General features: G+C 45.3%; 4 protein-coding genes and 1 long non-coding RNA gene across 6 annotated transcripts; 3 read left to right on the top strand and 2 right to left on the bottom strand.

Annotated features, from left to right (window-relative positions):
• Positions 1–654: 654 nt before the first annotated feature.
• On the bottom strand, positions 655–11,576 carry zc3h13 (zinc finger CCCH-type containing 13). The gene is given in 21 exon segments (XM_029444857.1): positions 655–2,200; positions 2,334–2,497; positions 2,731–2,931; positions 3,317–4,159; positions 4,283–4,466; positions 4,468–5,513; positions 5,737–5,933; positions 6,245–6,737; positions 6,826–7,080; positions 7,169–7,663; positions 7,794–8,017; positions 8,019–8,138; positions 8,277–8,444; positions 8,538–8,735; positions 8,891–9,039; positions 9,174–9,340; positions 9,476–9,587; positions 9,793–9,907; positions 10,086–10,189; positions 10,401–10,571; positions 11,413–11,576. Coding segments are annotated over 20 exon segments (5,604 nt in total). The 5' UTR covers positions 10,563–10,571; positions 11,413–11,576; the 3' UTR covers positions 655–1,993.
• A 28-nt stretch (positions 11,577–11,604) lies between these two features.
• LOC115016836 (uncharacterized) lies at positions 11,605–12,860 on the top strand. The gene is made up of 3 exons (XR_003833194.1): positions 11,605–11,868; positions 12,171–12,361; positions 12,723–12,860. It is a non-coding gene; the product is annotated as an uncharacterized LOC115016836 (long non-coding RNA).
• Positions 11,930–15,773, bottom strand: cpb2 (carboxypeptidase B2 (plasma)). Of its 2 annotated transcripts, XM_029444880.1 has the most exons (12): positions 15,578–15,773; positions 14,606–14,715; positions 14,211–14,286; positions 13,999–14,123; positions 13,804–13,912; positions 13,535–13,636; positions 13,356–13,460; positions 13,145–13,255; positions 12,969–13,059; positions 12,692–12,894; positions 12,426–12,510; positions 11,930–12,334 (listed from the first exon to the last, which is right to left on the bottom strand). In XM_029444880.1, exons 2-12 carry the CDS (start codon positions 14,680–14,682, stop codon positions 12,129–12,131), a joined length of 1,290 nt encoding a protein of 429 aa, XP_029300740.1. In that variant the 5' UTR covers positions 14,683–14,715; positions 15,578–15,773; the 3' UTR covers positions 11,930–12,128. The 2 variants fall into 2 exon arrangements, with proteins under 2 accessions (XP_029300740.1, XP_029300750.1); XM_029444890.1 differs by lacking the exon at positions 14,606–14,715 and having other exon boundaries at positions 15,578–15,627.
• alg11 (ALG11 alpha-1,2-mannosyltransferase) lies at positions 14,978–18,197 on the top strand. Its single transcript, XM_029444869.1, has 5 exons — positions 14,978–15,094; positions 15,593–15,814; positions 15,897–16,268; positions 16,693–17,243; positions 17,325–18,197. The coding sequence occupies exons 1-5, from the start codon at positions 15,021–15,023 to the stop codon at positions 17,606–17,608; spliced, it is 1,503 nt and encodes a 500-aa protein (XP_029300729.1). The 5' UTR covers positions 14,978–15,020; the 3' UTR covers positions 17,609–18,197.
• A 416-nt stretch (positions 18,198–18,613) lies between these two features.
• spp2 (secreted phosphoprotein 2) lies at positions 18,614–20,311 on the top strand. Its single transcript, XM_029450796.1, has 6 exons — positions 18,614–18,665; positions 18,734–18,861; positions 19,012–19,134; positions 19,489–19,611; positions 19,918–19,966; positions 20,121–20,311. The coding sequence occupies exons 1-6, from the start codon at positions 18,614–18,616 to the stop codon at positions 20,246–20,248; spliced, it is 603 nt and encodes a 200-aa protein (XP_029306656.1). The 3' UTR covers positions 20,249–20,311.
• Positions 20,312–20,505: the final 194 nt, after the last annotated feature.

Below are 20,505 nucleotides of genomic sequence, written 5' to 3' on the forward strand. Positions count from 1 at the left end.
TTAAATATGCATTGAAACAGAAACGACTGTTGTAAGGATAGTATTTATGTTTGAGGTCTCTTCTGCTTATTTCAATTTATTTTGTTTGGGGACATGTATATTATACAGTAATGTTTAGTTTTTCTTCTGCACAAGAATGTCATCTGCCCAATGGGTGGTATTGATTTTGAATAAGGTAATCACATGGAAAATGGCAATTGCAACTATATGACACACACAAAAATAGTTTATTGTTCAAGGCTTTGATCCAGTTTAAGACAGAGTGAGAAGCTGCATTTCATCCATTCACAATAGAATAGATATTTTATTTTTTTGTGTAAGCTTACGAGGGTCTTTAACCAGCTATGGGACACCTGCCACATGTCTTCATCGCTGGTATCAAACCTAAATGCATGGAAGCTGTAATTCAAACACTATTGTATAAATTACAAAATTGCATATTTCCTCAATAAGACTGAACATTTACAAAAAAACAACCCTAAAGTGGTTGAAATTATTTGTCAAATTCAGCACTTACCTCAAAATGCAAACGTTTGCATCTAGTGGCTCTCCTCATTGCTCATTGTTGCAATTTAATGTGATAATCTTGATAAACTGGCCCTACATTTGAACTCCTTCAGGTCCCCAGTTATTTAGCAAAATGTCATTACAATGTAAAAATGAAAATTCTACATTTATTTTACAGTAAAAATAAAATAAAAAATACAGCATTAAACCAGATTTCATTACTTGCACATCTCAAAATGTACCTTACCTTAGACAAAATAAATATGTAGTAGGAAAAGTGTTTTCCAACACCATAGAGTTGTAGTCAGACTCAATCAGAGCCCAATCTCTTCATGTCTGTAATGTCACTTCGAGTTGCATGGCCGGGAGGCGTCATGTTGAATCCAAGGCTCTAACATAACAACCTTATTCCATTTTTATTATGTTCTTTAAGCTGTTCAGTGGAACATTGAAGCTGGTTTGTCCATTGAATTTGTGTCCGAACACTCACAGCATGCACGACCTGCCCTTTTGAAGTTCTACTAAGAGTGTTGACACAACCACATCCCAAGAGGTTCAGTTTATCCACCTGTACAAGTCTTTTTATTGTGACTGGCTGCTCAACCACTGGAGCACAAATTACTTATCCTTTCAGTCATTTAAAAAGAAAAAAAAAATCTAAAAGCAGTCTAGTGTCTTTTCCTATTGGGAACATTTTGGCTCCTTTTTTTTGGATGGTGTGGGCTGGTGAACTTTAAGAGGAGGAATTCCACATGGCAGTGTTGGAGATCTGGTACTTTGCAGTCTATAGTGTGCTCTGCACTCACTTCAGTTCATTTCAGGTAGACATTGCCAAACCATTCAAAACATACATCAAGCAAAAAGCAATAATGTTTAACAGTTAAAACAAATTACATTCAATGAAGGAATAGTTTGGCAGTGCTTTCAAGTCCCTGCAGGACGTTTCAGTGTTGTCGCTCAGTAACACTGCAGCAAATGCTTTTCATTTGCTCTGCAGACATTTTGTAATATGATGTAAACAAATAGTAAGAACATCACGTGTCACATTATTTGAAGGCTGAACAGTCACTTCATACAAAGCAGAAGACCCGTTACAAAAATCAACATCTAACCATTTTAATGCACTTAACCAATGCACAATGTACGAAAACAAAACAGTCATTTGAACTTGGTTAGGCCGGTGAAACTGACAATTAAAAAGCTGCTCTAAAACATTGGAATGCACAAAAAAAAAACATGAAGTCATTTCAGGTGTGTTTCAGGCTTCTCATACATGGTTGATTACACACTTCCATAGGCTACAATGTCCAGTAGTCTATGTCACAGCAAATCATCCAAAACCTGTAAAGCTTAACTGAGTAAGATTCAGAATTTTGCTGCTTTCCTTTATTTCCTCTCATGACTATGTATGAAATGGAATGAGACTGAGTCAAGGAGAGTTAGATGTCTTCACTTTTATGTGTTTGACTAAACAAACCCATTTCTTTCAGGACACGCACACCTCGGGCTGTGCTGTGCTGAGCTTACTATCATCAGCTGGAGCGACCTCGGCTGCCGGCGCTGACCTGCCGACGGATCTTGCCGGGGCCGAGGCCGAAGCCTGGCCAGCCATGGTCCTTCTGAAGAGACGCATGCTCATCTGCAGCAGCTCGTTGTCTACCACGGGCGTAGTGGGGTACTGCTTGGTTAGGCCCTGAAGAAGGAGAAGTAGATTTAAAACACATCCGTCAGCATATGTAAACGACGCCCAGGGAAGAATAGCAAAGATCGACAAAGTATCTGCAGCATTCATTTCGTTGTCCTGTCAGTGATCGGATGACATCTACCTTGTCATTCTTTAACAGCTGCCGGCGGATGGCGAAGTCCCTGCGGGCACACAGGGCCTTGCAGCAGGGCCCGAGGTTTCTCAGTAAACCTGCCCTCTCCACCCGCCTGTTCAGGGCTGCCATATTCAGGGCCCCCAGGTCATGCTCAAACAGCTTGTCAGCATCTGGCAGGACAGAGTTGACAAAGCTTTACACAAATGGATCACACAAAACAAACTAAACAGAATTCTAGATAAGACGAATACGTAATGTCTGTTATCATCCCAATTATAAATTCTGATCAAAATGACGAGTTTTGCAGATTTAAATAATCTAATTTGTTAGCAATTTAAAATAAAAAAAGGAAAGCATAAAGAACAAGGATATATCTGAATGCTGAAGTGGTCAAAACTCTCACCTTTGGGGTCGTCCAGCTCAGACTTGCACACCTCTCTGACTTGCTCCAGGAGCTCAGGCCCAGCGAGTCGCTTAGAGATGCCTGCTCTAAGGAGCACGGCCCCTGGGGTGAACCGGAGCAGCGCGGCCCCTGCTGCCCGGGGCTCTGGCTTCTGTTTGGGCATCAGGCTGGACCAGTCCACATCGATGACATCCAGAGGACCTGTCAACACATGGCGTTGGGAGGTTAATTGTAAAAGGAACATCTTAGTAGTGTATTAACTAAATGTGTTTCTGATTATATGACGAATCTCAGATTTGTTCAAATAGTTCTGTAATGAAACTAATCAGTTACAAGTTTAATTTTAAAAAGTTCTTTCCGATTAAAAAGGAAGAAAAAAGTGATACCAGCAGTGAAGAAATATTTTTAGTAGATAATAATAAATGATATTATATGACAATGAGCCAATGACACACACACTGTTTTATTTCTAATGTCTTATTATTAGTTCCCCACCTGTCCAATGTTCCATATTTTATTTTTCAAAAGTATTAAATTAATTAATTTCTACAAAGATCTTTCCCATAAAAAAAGGTTTTCTTGGTACCTGTAATTTTCTCCTCGTCTTGCTGATCCTCTTTTTTCTGGCTGTCAGCCAGAATTTCATCCAGCTCATCATCACTGATTGGTTCATACTCCTCTCCCACAGAAGCGACTGACTGGCCATCGTCTTCTTTTCCATCATCGTCCCCTGAGAACACAGCCGTGTCTGTCTTCTCCAGCTCCCGTTGCTCTCCCATGAGATGGTGACTGTTGATCGGTTTCTCCAGCTCTGGAGGGCTGAAGGCTTCTCTTGGCAGCAGAGGCTCATACTCGCTCCTCTCCTGTCTTATCATGTCCCCTCGCAGGTCTCCTCTCATATCACCCCTCAGGTCCCCTCGTCCTGGCCCCCTGGGGTCCCCGTGGGGCGGTAGGTCCATCATCATCATCCGCTCCCTCTCTCGATCGCCGCCTCTATCACCTCGGCTGTCTCTCTCCCGCTCCCTCTCTCGCTCTCTTTCCCGCTCCCGCTCATGCTGCTGGATGAGTCCTTCAGGGAGTAAGCGTTCCCTGTCCCTGATGTCCCGCTCCCTCAGGAGAGGTTCCCGGCCAGGACGCATCAGCAGGGGCTCGCGTCCCCTGCTAGGCCAGTCCCGAGGTTCAGGCTCCCAGTCTCTTGGTTGCTGTAGAGGCTGTTGGAGAAGCAGGGGCTGTTGCTGCTGCTGCTGCTGCTGCTGCTGCTGCTGCTGCGGTTGCTGAGGCCGGAGCTCCTTTCGGTCCCGCTCAAACGGCTCCCTGTCTCTCTCGCGTTCTCGACTGTCATAGGAGCCGGCGCGGGACCTGGACGTGGCCTGCCTCTCGGAGTCAGGAGAGCTGCGCCTGGAGCTGTGGCTGTGTGAATCCTGGCGGTCTGTAACACAATAGAGACAGATATAAGTTAGGCAGAGTTCAGTGGTTTAATAAAGCATGATCCTAGCAGAGTTTACAAAATGTTTATAGATTTTCAGCAACGTAGTGTCAAGATGTTATCTACCTGAGGAGGTGCTGCGGCTGGGCTCTCCTCTCCTCAACTGGTCAATTCGAGACTTCCTCTCGGCCCCTGGAGGCTCGTTCACGACCGGCCTCTCCCGTTCTCTCTCTCGGTCCCGAGAGTTGGTGCCCTGCAGCCTTCCCCGGCGGGGTCGTGTACCTTGCGGGTCCTCTCTATGGGCTGACTCAGTTGGAGGGTGAACGCAGGCGTCTGGACGATGTGCGGCTCTGGTTGCTTCCCATGCTGCTGCTGCGCGTCTGCTCCGGGGGAAGTTTCCGGAGCAGGGGCTGGGACATGAGGGGCTGCGGAGTCAGAGTCGGCAGCAGCATTGGAGGATCTTGGGGGAGCAGAGGGGCGATGGAAGGAGGGTTACACCGCTCCCTGTCCCTGCCCACTCTGGGAGCACCAGCTCTCTTAGGAGGCTCAGCAGGAGCCGGTGGAGCTTGTGTTTCCAGTGGGACTCCTCTTTCTGTAACCTCCTCATCTGACCAGTCACTGAAATTGTCCATTTTGGACCGAGGAGATGGCTCTTTGTTGCCTCCAGTAACACGATTATCAGGCCTCATTGACGGCGGTGGTGTCCGGGGACCTCTCTTCTTCTTATTATGGTGCTGAGCGGCAGATGAATCCTCATCAGACACATCAGATTCTCGTTCTCGCGACCGTTTCCTCTTTCGTTCAAGCGCCTTCTTCTTGGCTACTTTCCTGGGCGAGTGTATGGGTGGAGGTGCTTCTGTAGGGACGCTGGCTGGGGGCTCAGGGTTGGAACGATCTCCTGCAGCAGCCAGGCTGTTGCCTCCGCCAATCTCGTCTTCTTTGCGACCCTTCTTCAAGCCCTTCCTTTGAGACTTTGTCTTCTTTTTACCCTCCTCATGGGACTGGGAGACAGCGGTGTCTTTTTCGACGCTAACAGTGGCGAGGACTGGAGGAGGAGGCGGAGGGGGAGGGGGAGGGGGCGGTGGCGTGGGCTCTCGCTGGTCTCTGCCTCTGCTACGGGAGTCAGACAGGGGCTCTGGAAGGTGCTCTGCTCGTCTGTCGCCTCCTCTGTTTCGTTCCCCACGAGGCTCCAGGTCTTCATGGCGGCTGCGCGTTTCCCTTTTGTCCGCGGCTCCTCTGCGCTCTTCATCCTTCCAGTGACTGGGCTTCTCATCAGATGGAGAAGCCCGCGGTGGAGAACGCAACAGAGGCTCCTGGGGCCGCACCACTTGGCTCAGCAAACGATTTTTGTCAGCACCTGCACATTAACAGACACATAACCACACTCAGTACAATCAGCCACCTCGACAACAGACACGGTGCCACTTCTGGGCTACCAGTTGAGCTCTTCATTGAAGGTATGTGCTATAAAATAATTAACAGCATCTCCCTTTCCCAAACAGCGTATTTGCAATAAATGACGATGATGGTGCATTCCTCAATAAACAGGAGTATGTCCCTGCATAAAATAGTTTTCCTACTGTCAGATGGATGCGGACACACTGGGCTGGGGAGGAGGGGCTGTGGGTGGAGCTTGGGCTGCCCTCGGCCAATCGGGCGCTCACTTTTCTCTTCTGTACTGTTGTAGCCGTCGCTGTCTGCAGGACTGAAGTCCCGAAGTGCTCGCTTAGGCGACGCTCGAGGGCTCGGGCTGCTCTCCACCCTGGGCCTCTTACGACTAAAGGGAGAGAAGAGGAGAATTATTACAAAACATTTATAACTATGGGGTTCCACAGGGCTCACCTGCAGTTTATTTTGTATTTAAATGTAGCTAGAATACTGTGGTAACGATAACTCTGAAGACCTTTTGACTAAAATGTTTTGAGTTGTCGTAGAATAAACATTTTAAGTAGAAAAATGTGAAAAACTAACAAGCAATTTTGTCATAACACTAGGTCTAGTTGTAAAATGGTTTCCATCATTAAACACTGGTTCTGTACAGAAGAGGTAAAGAAAACGTGACAGTGAACGGAGTTGACTGATACGTGCCTCGTCTTGCGGTCGTCCCGGGTGTCTCTAACGGGCCGGTCGTCCCTGGTGTCATCTCTCCTCTCCCGCCTTTCCTCTCTTCCTCTTTCTCGCTCCTCCCATTCCCGCTGCCTCTCTCTCTCCCGCTGCTCCCTATCTCTCTCCCTATCCCTCCTCTCCCTCTCCCGTTCCTCCCTCTCTTTCTCCCGCTCCTCGCGTTCCCTTTCCCTCTCTCGCTCCCTCTCCTTCTCTCGTTCCCGCTCTCTCTCTCTCTCCCTGGCCCGCTCCCTCTCGGCCTCCTTCTCTCGCTCTTTTTCCCGCTCCCTGTCTCGCTCTCTGTCCTTCTCTTTCTCTTTCTCCCGCTCTCTCTCCCTCTCCCTCTCTCGCTCCCGGTCACGGGTCCTGTCATCTCGTCTATCTTCTGTTCGATCTGTCCTGCGCTCGTCCCTCCTCTCCTCCCTCTCAGACTCTTCTGATCTCCCCTGGTGTCTATTTGGGGATGCGGCTCTTTGATCTGGAAAACAGAAAGTTAAAAGAAATCATAACATACACTCGACATGGTTTGTGATTTTGTACAGGCTTAAAATAAAGCAAATCCTCACCTCCGCCTCTCTCTCGGTTGTCTCTACGATCCCGCTCTCCGTGCCCTCCTCTCCGGTCATACGAGGAGTCTCGGGCCTGCTCTCCTCTTCTCTCACCATCATAGCGATCTCGGTCTGAACCCCTCTCAGAGCTCCTTTCGGTAGCACTGCGATCTGCGCTCCTCTCTGGGCTCCGTTCCCGCACCGCGCTGCTCCGCGACTCCCAGTTTTCATGGCTGCTTTCCAGCTGGGAACCCCGGGAGTTTCTGTTCGAGCCTGAAAGGAGATCAAAGAAGACTCACAATGAGGAAAGCTACAATGGTTATACAGAAGATCCTTGTAACATTGTAATGTCAGTTCTTGCCTTTATCAGATGCATCATTAGCTCGCCCCCTCCCTCGTCCGTTCCTCTCAGCTCTGTCTGATCTGTTGTCAGTCCTTCCTTCAGCTCTCCCTCCATCTTCACGCCCATGTCCCCTCCCATAACTCCTGTCCTCCTGAGGCGGTTCCTCCTTCCTGTGGGTGTCAGTCCTCTCCCTCTCTCTCTCCTTTTCTCGCTCTCTTTCCTTCTCCCTCTCCTTCTCCCGTTCCCTCTCTCTCTCCCGTTCACGGTCTCGGCGCTCCAGCGACTCTCGACTGGAGCGGGTCTCTGTCCTGCTCTCTCTGGAGTCCTTTACGTCCCTGTTGTCTCGGTGGTCGCGAGACTCTCGGGTCGTTTCCCTTCCTCGATCGCGAGTTTCTCGTCGCTCACGAGCCTCTCTGGTCTCCCGGTCGTCGCGAGCGTCCCGTGATGACACCTGTTCAGAGTCATAGTCCCTGTCGTCACGAAGGCTGTCCTTCTCTCGCTTGCTGCGGCTTTCTGCTCAAAAGGAGGGAAACAAAGCTTAACAACCGATGACAGAAATGATTAGGAATTTAATTTGATGAATTCATAATTTCCACACAGAAATATGTAAACAGACAAAACCAGTACTAGAACATTAAGTTACCATCTCTGCGCTCCGGTCTGCGCTCCTGGGCAGGCGGACTCCTGTCTCGTTCACCGCGGCTCCTCTCCCGACCCCTGGAGTGGCGCTGGCTGGGGCTGGATCGGTCAGATCGGCGGTGGGGCGAGGAGGTGTCGTGGGAGGCGGGAGGTGATCGGGATCGGCGGGAGCTCGGAGGGGAGGAGGCCTGAGGCCGGGGCCGCCGTGCTCCGGTGGTAGGTAGGGGAGGACGAGCGGCGCCGACGAGGAGACGAAGAGTGCCGCTGGGCAGAGGAACCAGAGTGGGAGGAGGGAGAGTTGTGGCGGGGAGGAGTGGGGGTGCGCTGGTGCCGTGGAGGAGAGGGAGACCTGCAGTGACAAAGGACGGTTATTTCCTGGCACTGACTGAAGGAACTACAATTACCAAATAATACCTGCTGCATTAGGTTTGTGGTGATTAAAGCCCTGAGCAAGAAAGCCTTTGCTCAGCAGCAGACGTGTGCTAACCTGCGAGGAGGGGAGGCCAGTACGGGGGTCTTATGGGATGACGCTTTAGGAGAGCTGGATTTCTTCCTGGCTGGGGGTGTGGTGCCCCGAGAGGGAGATGACACACTACCAGAACGCTCCTCTGACGTCACTGACCGCTTGGCCTTGTGGGAACTGTCTGATCGGTCCCTGTAAACAACACAGGTATGTTCAAGAAGAGGATTCCTTACATAAATGACCACAATGATAAGAAGAGTCATCTTAATGGTGATCACACTGTACCTGCGCTTTTCCTTCTTCTCTTTGTGTTTTTCTGCATCTCGCCCACGATCTTTCGCCTCCTTCTGCTTCTCCTCAGACTTCTCCTTGTTTTTGTGCTTTCCTTTGTGCTTCTTCATCACAGGAATGTCCAGAGGGACAGGGGGAGGAGGACTGGGGGTACGGGGCCCTTTCTTCTTACTGTGGCTCCCTTTTGTAGGCCTGGATGGAAGAGAAAAGTTCTGTCATATCGTCCTCACATATAATAATGGTTTCATTCTAAATCAGTTCTTGCTTCCAAAATAACTTTCCACATCTTGAGCCATTTTCTTGAGACATCGTGGCAACTAAAAACAAGCGCACCCCCAGACTCCTACCTGGTAGATTCTGTAACAGGTGAGGCCACTGGTGCCTTCTTCTCTTTCTTCCCAGAGCCTAGGCCTTTGGTTCCACTTTTGTGTTTTGGGGATCCACTGGTCTTCCTGGATGAGGGTGAATCTTTATTACTTAACGGCTCTGGGGAGGCCTGCAGGACAGAGAGGATAGATCAGGGTGAAATTCAAATGACAGACCGCTACGTCAGCGAGGGCAATGAGCTGTCCCGGAGTAGAGCATTGTCTAGTTTGAAAGCCAAGCAAAAGGTAAAAACTCGTAACATACCTTCGGCACAGCGGTGGCTCTCGTTTTGGTGGGGGTCTCATCTTTTTTGATGACAATCTCATCCCTCTTGTCCAAGTTCTCCTGCTCCAACTTCATCAGCTCACGTTGAATCTTCTGGCGCTTCATCTCTAAAGATAACTCGTAGTCGTAGTCACCGATATCCGAATCTTAAAGTCAAACAGAAAAAAAAGGCTTCTATAGAAATGTGGAAATCTTAGAATCGGCCATATTGGTGTTAATAAGAAAAATCTAAACAAATCATCAGGTCTCTTGTTCTTAAAACTTGACCAAAACAAGCTAACCTTCACGATTGGTTTCCCACTCTGTGGGCTCTTCTTCACTAGCTGGGGTGCGCTCCTTTGTTATCTTTATATCCTCCTTTTCCCTGTGTCGGCCTCTGGAGGAGTCTCTCTGCTGCAGATGGATACACGCAGATGTTAGAACGACACCCACATGTGCCACTTCCTGTGCTTGTTCTATATAAGCTACACGTGTTGCAGTTCCAGCTTTAAAACACAAGTCGAAATCCGATTCGGATTTATTTTTAAATCCAGCATTTACGTATTCGCCAAAACACTTTTTCTTTACAAAGAAGAGACTGAAGGAGCAGGGAACTCACTCTCGCTGGGGGGGTTGTGGGCTCGTCTAAGTCTCTCTTTAAGTTTTCTGGGTCAACATCCTGTCTTTTATTCTTCATCCTCTCCCGCAGATCACCTGTGGGTCTCTCGGCTGACCTGCTCCATAAAGACATACACAAACATTAATACTGAGTCAATAATATGACGCTTTAGATAATAAGCACTTTGATTTAATGTTGACAAGACCACAAAAACATGCAATACAGTGCATGTTCAGTCCTGAACATCATTTACTTAAAATATCATAAACATAAATGAAAACAAGCCTTCTTACCGACTAAAGCTAAATCCTTTGCCTCGTGGCTGAGTTCCATGTGTGTAGCGACAAGTGTTGCCGTAACTGCAATTACCGGTCTTCAGCCAATTTCTACAGTGACTCTGAAAGACACATACAAATTAGCCTGATGAGAGAATGCAAAAGGAGACAAACATCACAGTAGGAATACTAGGAGGATATTGAGTTCAGGATAAAACAGTCCTACTAAAAAGGTGCTGTCACTTAAGGAGTCCCTAAGCGAGACACTTGATCACTAACTCTGCAAACAGCAGCACTGGTTTGTTCCAGGGAACTATTTTACACTATACATACATCCGCAGCATTACTCCCAGTGCTGGGGCCAAGTCTTTCAAAAACACTGGGCCGGCGGGAGGGGGCGGCGGGGTTGCTGGTGCTGCTGGTCGTGGTGGTGGTGCTGCTATCAGATATGGTTTTTGAATTCTCCACTGTTACCTTCCGCCTGATCTTGGACATTCTGCAGGACTGGAAATATGACAAACAATGAGTAATTATTTGCATCAATACAACTCTACGCACAGTACAATTTAAGCAGGAATGTTAAATATGTAACAATAAATAGTGTATCCCATCTCTGATACAATACAAACGTTTATTTATTAACTAAATGTATTTTTATTTAACAAAAATAAAAGGGATTCCAGTATGGTTTAGTGACATTTTAAGATAATATTGTAACATGAAATGTTTATATCGTCCCATGACTACTACATATACTATACGGTTTATATCAAATGGCATTAAAAAACATTTCTATAATACTTTGGTCCATCAAAATGTATTGCCGTGACACTGCACAGCCCTGACTTCATTCATTCCGGGTGCAGGGCTAACGCTATTTAGCACCCTAAATTGCCACTAATAAAATGTTTTTAATCTGCTAACTTTCTTGAAAAATTGTAATCTATAAATGTGGCGGCCTGCAGTTCTCCTATAGCTAGCGACATATTCATAACAAATACAAATGCATTGGCCTGTCTGTGCAGCTTCTCCTCGCTTAGCATGCTAGCTTAATGTTAGCTAAAGTTCCTAGCTAACTACCCGACTTTAATGCTATTGTTTATGGGTTTTATATTCATACACGTGTTGTATGTGAGGTTCAAATGTTTCACCGGTTAACGCCTGACGTTAATTATAGTGCACTGGCTCTTGCTGGTGGAGGGGAAACTAATGCTAATGAGACTAATGCTAAAGTTAGTTAACCAAAGAGCTAATGACTTCATGTTTTATGTTAGCGTGGGGCCTTCCCCTTCAGTGTCGCGAGCCCGCAAGACATTGTTCGGATAAAAACAAAAAGGCGTCTCACCCAAGATATTAATTCGGCGACGCATCTACTTCAGTCCAGGTGGTGGATTCAGCACTTGTAGAAACACCAAGGCTTATTCTTTAAAATCAAAGGCAGAGACTGCCCTGGGTGCCTTCATATTGGCGGAGGGTGTGCATCATATGCCCCGTTCTTCTTCGGTGGTTTCTACTCCAGGGTGTCCAATAACTTCTTTGCACTTTTATTTTTCAGGCCTTTCGTACATATCATCACACGTGTCTCTTCTTGTACTAATATGATTGTTTAATGTATTATTTGTAGTAATAATAGCAGACAGTGTTCAGTTGATTATTTGAAAACTTGTTGGCTGGCTATGTCTTATTTTGATAAGTTTTCACCGGAAGTATTTGTATGCTTATAGTTACTCTTTGTGACCTTTAGAGAAGGCAGCAACACCGATGATGATCATGATCATGTCCATCTTATGTTTGTATATGGGTGAGTAAAAAACATTCATACAGAAAGGATTTTTTTCTTATTATTTATTTTTAATGCAGAGTATTAAATTGCATCACATCATACAGGGGTATTGTTTGGATAAGACTACACACATTATTAACATCAATAACACAACCATGATATAATCAGTTTAATCTTTTTATTTTAATAGTTTTTATATATTTATATTTTTAAGTTCACAAAAATGGCTTAAAGTATTGGACTCCCGCGTTAATGGCAGGTGTAACTGCTCAGACGGTTTAAAGAGGACTTGTTGGAGCTTGTGTTTTCTCTATAACTAGGAGAGCAATGGTCTTCACAGCAGTCAGAGCTTCATTGCAGGCCCTGGAAATGTGAGATGGTGGCAACAGGAAGCCATAACGCCCACGGTCCTGGAGCTCAAATGTGAAGGAGTATTTGATGCCAAGGTTGTACGCCCAATCATCAGAACCACCGGGAGCCAAGTCTGGAGAGCAGACAACAACATGAATGTGTGAGTGACTGAATTCATTGATTGAATTAATTAATTGATTGATTTAAGAATAAGCGCTACTTACATATCGTCTTTGCTCCAGAACCATATTTGTAGTTATTTTTGTAATATCTTCTGATTTTCTGGGCAGCGATTTGGACCATCTCAAGCTTTAAAAACAAAACAAAAAAACACAGCAATTGACAAGTTGTGTGGAAAATGTGGTATACTGCGAATTCTCTGGAGCTGAATAGGAAAGCACTCGCATAAAAACCCGTCTGAATTTCAGGATCCTGTAAGTCTTTTTAGTCTTTTTGTGGAAACATGTAAGCTATCACTGTAAACACTCACCAGCTCGTTGTGGTTCTCTGTTTCATCTAAGGTGCAGGAGTACGGGAAGAGCAGCATCTGAGAGTAGGAGTGGATGCTGAGGTAGATCTGAACTACGTCCTTGTGACGGCGCAGGAAGTTGGCCACAGCCTGCGACTCTGGTTCAGACTCAGGGAAGGCACCGCAGTAGATCTCAGTGCAGTGCTCATCAGACGCTCCCTCCGCTGGAAGACACAGAATCACTTTAATTTATAGATGCTGCTAACAGAAGAGTTAAACGTGTTCATCTGTGACTTACTGCACCAGTTGGCATCAAAGTTTCTGTTGAGGTCGACCCCGATGCAGTTGCTACTCCTGCTGGCAGAGCGGTTCTTCCTCCACATCCTGTTCTGAGACAAAAACAAACCGGGGAAAATCACGAATCCGGTTGAGATTCCTTTACAACTGCACTTACAAGATAGAAAACATTCCTACTGTTGTCCACGTGTACTTGTATCCATCAGGGTTCATAACAGGCAGGACGTAGACATCCATGTTGTCCAGGATGTTTCTCATGTCTTCGTTCAGGTTGTAAAAAGACAAAGACTGTGCAAGAAAGGACATTGATTTTAGATCTGTGTGAAACAGACAAACTAAATCATGTACTACAAGGTCACCCAATTGAAAGGACACTAAATATACTCACATGATGTACAAACCATAAGCAGAAAGCAGGAGAGACCCACTCTCTGGCATGGATCCCACAGTCAATCCACATTGCTTTCTTATTCGGCCTGTTGTTCACAGACAACTGAGAAAGAGAGACTTCATTCAAAAACAATCTCGCTCTAACGCTGATGGATGTTCGGCGATGGATGAGTTTACCTTCAGAACATAGAGCGGTCGCTTCTCATACGAGGAGCCAATGAGAATGACTTTGACAATGTCGGGGCGCTCGTGTTGGGTCCTGTTTATCCAGAAATAGATCTACAATGGAGACAGGGTGTTTGGATGTCAACGGTAATACATCCATTAGGTGCAGTGCGTCAATATACCAATAATACACCCTGTTTGTGAACACCTCTCTGACTTAAAATCCACAAAAACTGCATGTTTTAAAGCTGGAATCTGATATTTAAAGACGGAAAGTATACATCCTCCAGGCTGTGATATCTCTCGTAGAAGGTTGCGCCGCTTCGGGGGTCAGTGGAGACGTTCCTCGTCTGCATTTCAATCAACTCGTTGGCATTGGCCAGTAGCACCCTAAAATAAACATCCACAACAAAACCTTAAAACTGGCTCGATGTATGATGCAATGCTTTGTGAGTATTTTCAGACGAGCAACATACTGATGTGTTATGGCGTGTTTCTGCAGCAGATCCTCGACAGTCGCTGAGCTGTTTGCAGGGACGAACAGGTGGACCTCAGTTTCTTCCTTGATGAACTGATGTGAAGCAGGCTGCCATAAAGCTGTCTGGGAGAAAATATGTCACACAGAGATTCAGAGATTCACAGAGAAGGGAAACAATAAATCACAGATGAAGAACAATCCTATTTCTACCTCATATTGAGTGGAAATATTCTTCAAGATGTCCACTTGCTCCTGTGTTTTCGGGGTGATTGATAGAATTTGGTCTCTAGATAAAAAGAAAACAAGACATCTATTAAAAGTGGATGCAGAACTTCTCCCATCATAAACAAATATGTCTCAATGTTTTCACTTGTATTATTGACAGTGCCAGAATATAAAACATGAGGTGTATCATTTTTAGAAGCTTTGTTAAAATTGTGTCATTGACCTATAGAGTTTGCATCTGTGTTCAGGCACCACAATGTACAAGGTATGTTTGTTTTTTATGGTGAATGTGTCACAACCTATTTTCTTTGTGGGAAAACAGATACCGCGCTGATAAGAAATAAATACATTTCCTTGTAAATTTCACCAAATCAACTTACTGCGTTTCTATGCAGCGTGCCGTCTTCAGGAGTTTGTCCAAATTCATTAAAACAAACAAAATCAAAAGAGCCTTCATGATGTCAAGATCCAGAGTGGAAATGATAGAGATCTGTTGAAATCACGGGGATAGCCAGGGACACATTATTGATTGAAACAGTGTTTATTTAGAAGTTAAACATTACTCCTTTGAAAGATCAGGGCATAGATCAGCCAGCATGGTCGAAAGCAGGTGAGTATACTGCTATCTTCTCAAAAGGTGAAGTATGTGTATCACTTACAAATGGCTAAACTAAAGCAGGCTTTACATTATGACTTTTTATTAATACTAAAGTCAGTGCTGTAATACCTCCTCGCCGCTAGGTGGCGCCAGATAAATATAAACGACAGTTGTACAAATGCAGAGGAGGAAATGTGATGTGTTGTTACATTTCCCTTGGCAAGATGTCGGGTCACGATCAGTTGGTCCTCTGTTTGTGTGAATTAACAAGGTAAGATAAAGGTTTCAAACTAAGTATAAGAAAAAATATATATAAAAGATGTTGGTTGTCTATTTTGAAAGTATAGTTAGCTGCTGCTCTGGTAGCTAGTATTAATAACAGCCATGTAATGGGTGAAATGTTGACGATATTCCAGGTTATTTAGCTAACATTAAGCTAATTTGTTGGTTGTGGCCTTTAGATAAATACAACGTTAATGTGTTTTCCTGTTTAACGTTACTACTACTAGCGTTACGATGTAGAGACTAACTTCACTAAATGACGCATGCAGGCAGTACTTAGTCGTACAGCAGCTTAACTAACGTTATATTTCTTTATACATGAGTTTATAATGCCGTTTCATTTTATTTATTCAAAAAGCATCAATTTGTTTAATTTTGTGAGTTATTAATTCAACCATCTTTGATACATTTAGCTCCCCCTTTCTAATTTTTTTTATTAATTATTATTATTTTTTAATAAGCTATAACTCACTGTGTTGTGTTTCAGGTTGCTGTGGAAGCTGCTGCTGCCTCTGGTGTTTCTGTGTGTGCTGCTGATCGCTGTCCTGGTCCTGCTGGTGCTGGCGGTGCGCTTCTGGCTTCAAAGCAGCAGGAACGCTCGGCGAGCGAGGGACGGACGTCCTACGGTGGCCTTCTTCCACCCCTACTGCAATGCTGGTGGTGGGGGAGAGAGGGTGCTCTGGTGTGCTATCAGGGCGCTGCAGAGCAGGTAAGACTAATGAGGGGTTTTTTTGTGAATCAAAATACAATTTTCTTATGTGAAATCTTAAACTTAATCTACATCTGCACAGGTATGTGGACATCAACTTTGTGGTGTACACGGGGGACCTGGGTGTGACAGGACAGCAGATCCTGGATGGTGCGCGACGTCGTTTCAACATCGTGCTCCCCCGCCCAGTTCAGTTTGTGTTCCTGAGGCACCGGCTGCTTGTGGAGCCCGGCCTGTTCCCTCACTTCACCCTGCTGGGACAGAGTGTGGGCTCCATCTTCCTGGGATGGGAGGCGCTGACGGAGTTCGTCCCGGACCTTTACATCGACTCCATGGGCTATGCCTTCACTCTGCCTCTGTTCCGCTACTTGGGAGGCTGTAGCGTGGGGAGTTACGTTCACTACCCCACCATCAGCACTGACATGCTGTCTGTAGTGAGAGAGAGGAACCCCAGGTAATCACGGTGTCATACAGGGTCTTTTTTGTAATGTTAATGTGCCATTTTGTTTTAAAAGTAAAAATCATATCTCTAAATAAGACACTGAATTACACAGATAAACCATGCTAGCTAATAAAAGCAGAGATCCAACTGAAACATCTAGTGAAGTGCATCCCTGAGCAAATTAAGGGAGTAATTTGGTTCATGGTTGAGAGCTTTGGTTTGAGAACAAAGGATTTTAGCTTCTTAGTTTATCATCTTCGATTGGAGAATGCCAGGATGTAGCAAAGGACATAAGGCTTGTGGGAAAAAATAGTTTTGTCAGTGCAAAGTTGTTCACTAATGGGTAGAGTACTGTAAAAGTAGCCATCTAGATTTCTCTTTGTTAAAATATTGGCTGAAACTGGCCGCTCGCTAACCCCTCATAATAATGTCGTAGGTTCAACAACCCAGACTACGTCTCCAACAGTCTGTTCCTGAGTGCCTTCAAGGTGGTCTACTACTGCCTGCTCGCCCTGCTCTATGGCATGGCCGGCTCCTGCAGCGACCTCATCATGGTCAATTCCTCCTGGACCCTGGATCACATCCTGTCGCTGTGGCACGCTCCCAACCGCACCAGCATTGTCTACCCGCCCTGCGACGTCAGCGCGTTCTTGGATCTCCCGCTGGAGGAGGACGGGGACAGGAAGTGCCACTCGATTGTCTCCATCGGGCAGTTCAGGCCGGAGAAAGACCACCGGCTGCAAGTCAGAGCTTTCAAGAAGGTGTTGGACAGGGGGAGGACGGGGGCACTGAAGCTGGTTCTGATCGGTGGATGCAGGAACCAGGAAGACGAGGATCGGGTGCTCATGTTGAGGGGGCTGTGCCAGGAGCTGGGTGTGGCCCACAGGGTGGAGTTCAAACTGAACGTACCCTTTGAAGAGCTGAAGAGAGAGTTGGGAGAAGCCACCATCGGACTGCATACCATGTGGAACGAACACTTTGGAATAGGTAATTAATCCGCCTGAGGTTATGTTCAGATTGTCTAATTACATTTCTAAAATAATCAAAGTGCTCTTCGCTCTTCTCCAGGCATTGTGGAGTGTATGGCAGCAGGGAAAGTCATTCTGGCGCACAAGTCCGGCGGTCCCAAGATGGACATTGTGGTACCTTTCGAAGGAGGCCAGACGGGCTTCCTGGCTGATGACGAGGACAGTTACGCGGAGGCCATAGAGAGGATCCTGGCGCTGCCGCCCGCCAGCCGGCTGCACATCAGACGCAACGCACGTCAGTCCGTGGCTCGCTTCTCAGATCAGGAGTTTGAAGCCTGCTTCCTGGCTGCTATGGAGCCTCTGATGGGAACACTTCAGCGATGAGTGTGTGTGTGCATGTACAGTTAACGTTATAGTGGCTACTTGACACTTTGAGCACCTTTTACTTTGATGCACTTAGAGCTGCATTTACACTGTAGGACTGGTGACAGAATCTGATTCAGAGATCACTCACACGCCCACACAGAGGGCGGTTTAAGTTGCTGTTAATCTTCTTTTCTGTTTCTAATTATTCCTATGAATGTGCGAGTACAGTTCACGTACACGGACCTATAACAGACAAATGTCTGACAATATCTTTGCCCCTTTCTAGATACAGAAAATTGTGTAGTTATTCTGTTAAGAGTTGTTTTTGTAAATACTAGATTATCTGTGAAATGACAGTTCAAGCACTTATCGCATTTTTACAGGACGCATTCCTTTTGTCAGTAGTGTCAGTTAATTAAACAGTTATTATATTTAATATGTTGAAAATGGCTGATGGGGAACAAATTAGTGTTTGGGACGGCTGATAAATGTAACTTGTCAGAACAGAAACATTTATTGTTTACAAGAACTAGAATTCTGTACATGTTCAAAATGTGAATTATTTTTGATATTGACGACGAATGTAATAAAGATATGATGCGAGTAAGGGATTGTTTCTCGTCTTCCTCTGGTGAATTCCTCAGCAATGAAATTTCATTTTCTAGGCACAGTGCTTATATTGCTTTCTGATTAAAATACATCATGTAAAGAACCAAAGTGCTTTAAGAAGCTTCTAAATTAATGAAACTTGTCAATTAGTCAGATTCACATCCTCCTCAAATCAAAAAGGTTTTCAATGAAAGTCATTGATGAATTCTTATCATAGTGCTCATTTAATTCAGGACATCACCCTCAGATCAATAGTGCTGAACAAAGGTTAACAGATATTGCGTGAAGGAAGCAGGACAGACAGCAGGGGAGGGATGTTGTTAAAGGTTATTGAGGCAAAGAGGCGGTGCGTCTGGGTGCTAGCTGGACATATTTAGAGGGCGGTAAATGAAGCACAGTTATTTTCTTTTGAAGATGAAGTCGTACGTGCTTCTCTTGGCCCTGCTGCAGTCTCTGCGATGCTCAGGTGAGTATTTCTCTGTGTTGATTACATGACATGTAGATACAGTTACCGACTTTGTCCACATTTTGCAGGAATCCCACTGTACAACTCTGAGCTGGAGTCTATGGCAAACAGGGGTCTCGGAGCAGCTCTGGCACAGGTCAACTCTGTGTATGCCGTCGGCCATCTTTACCGGGTAACTAGAGGCTCTGTCACAAAGGTCAGTCTGCAAATGAAAGATGTATTCTTTGCACTTCCTATAACCCTTTTCTAACAGGTTGCAGTGGATGCTATTATACATTATAGCAGTAGTTCTAGTTATGCATTCTTTGTATTATCTTTATTATGACAACGAATACATGTTTGCCAGGTTGTTCCCGTGGGCCTGAACACCGCTGACCTGCACATGACATTTGGCATTAAAGAGACGGAGTGTGTGAAGGCTTCCAGAAACGACCCCCAGACGTGTGCCTTCAGACCCGGCTTCTTTGTGGTGAGACTTTTAATGTCATCAGGAGGATACAACTAACGGCAAAAAGCTTGCATGAAGTGACATTAATAATATGTGGCAGTCAATGGACTAAATCATGTTCTTCTGCAAACTACCACTTATCAGTTCCAGGATAGTATCAGATTGTTAAATATTTCACTCTACCCTGTACACTACTCGTATCTTAATTCTGGGAAGGACAGATGTTGACAGACTGATGCTGCCCACTGTTTGCTTTGGCACAAACTTACTGGGACAGAGTGTGTTGATCTAATCTGTCATAATGCAGTGAGACAGTGACAAATATTTGCATTATACAGAATATTCATAATACCATCCTCTCCTCCTTCACATCAGCCATCCTTCTCCTGCTCCAGTCGGGTTCGAATGTCAGCCACCTCCACCCAGGTGGTGTCTCTCAGATGCGGCCGCGACTCCTCCAGCTCCAGCTCCAGCTCCAGCTCAGAGTCCAGTGAGGTGGTGAGGACACGGAGGAGAGGGGACAATAACAGTGCTGTCACTTTCATTTCCCCCTCTAATTTCTCAAACTCATTTTCTGTTAGGAATCCTAAAAAAAATTATATTAGTTACAAAAAGGTGAAAAAAAGCTGCTGCTCGTCACCAAAAGTGAAAAAAATACAAACATTAATTTGGGAGTTTTCCATTGAATAAGTACAGCAAACTAGCTTTAATAAATTAATCCATATCCTGAATAAAGGTACATTTAATACGAGTGTCCTGAACTATAAAGTGCATGTGAGTAATATCACGGCTTTGATTCCACAGATGTTCCCAAGAGGGAAACGCCAGTTCAACGTCCCATTTGTAAATCGAGGTAAACACGTTTCAACAATCAGTTACTGAAGTGGTTCAATACAAATCATGATTTTCACATATTCACAGGACTTGCCTTCAGTATTCCAAAAATATATTTAGAAGCGTGATTTTCAGAGCGTGTAACTAACCAGAGCTCCGATATCTTTCAACAGTCCCGGCTCCTTCTGCACCTTCTGCACCTTCTGCAACTCCTCCACCCGTCCAGCCTAGTCGCTCTCTCCACTTTCAGAGGATGGACATCCAGCTCAGAGGCGACACTTTCACCAACTACCTGGTGTGAAAGTTCAGCTCATTCTGGAAACATTTAGGTGCTGATCAACTTGAATTAAAAAGTGAATTTTCACCCTTGGATGTTTTTTCTTTAATGAAATTTAACACATTCCACTTCATGATTCATGACTTTTTGGTTTAAATTATTCTATTTGGGTATAAATGTCTGCTATATTCTTCTTCTTCTTCTTAGTATAGGACCACTAGAGGGAGTCTAAAGTTCACTGACCAACAAACACTGTTCCCATTTTAAATCATTTGTACTTG

The sequence above is a fragment of the Cottoperca gobio genome, chromosome 2, assembly GCF_900634415.1.
Source record: "Cottoperca gobio chromosome 2, fCotGob3.1, whole genome shotgun sequence".
NCBI lineage: Eukaryota > Metazoa > Chordata > Actinopteri > Perciformes > Bovichtidae > Cottoperca > Cottoperca gobio.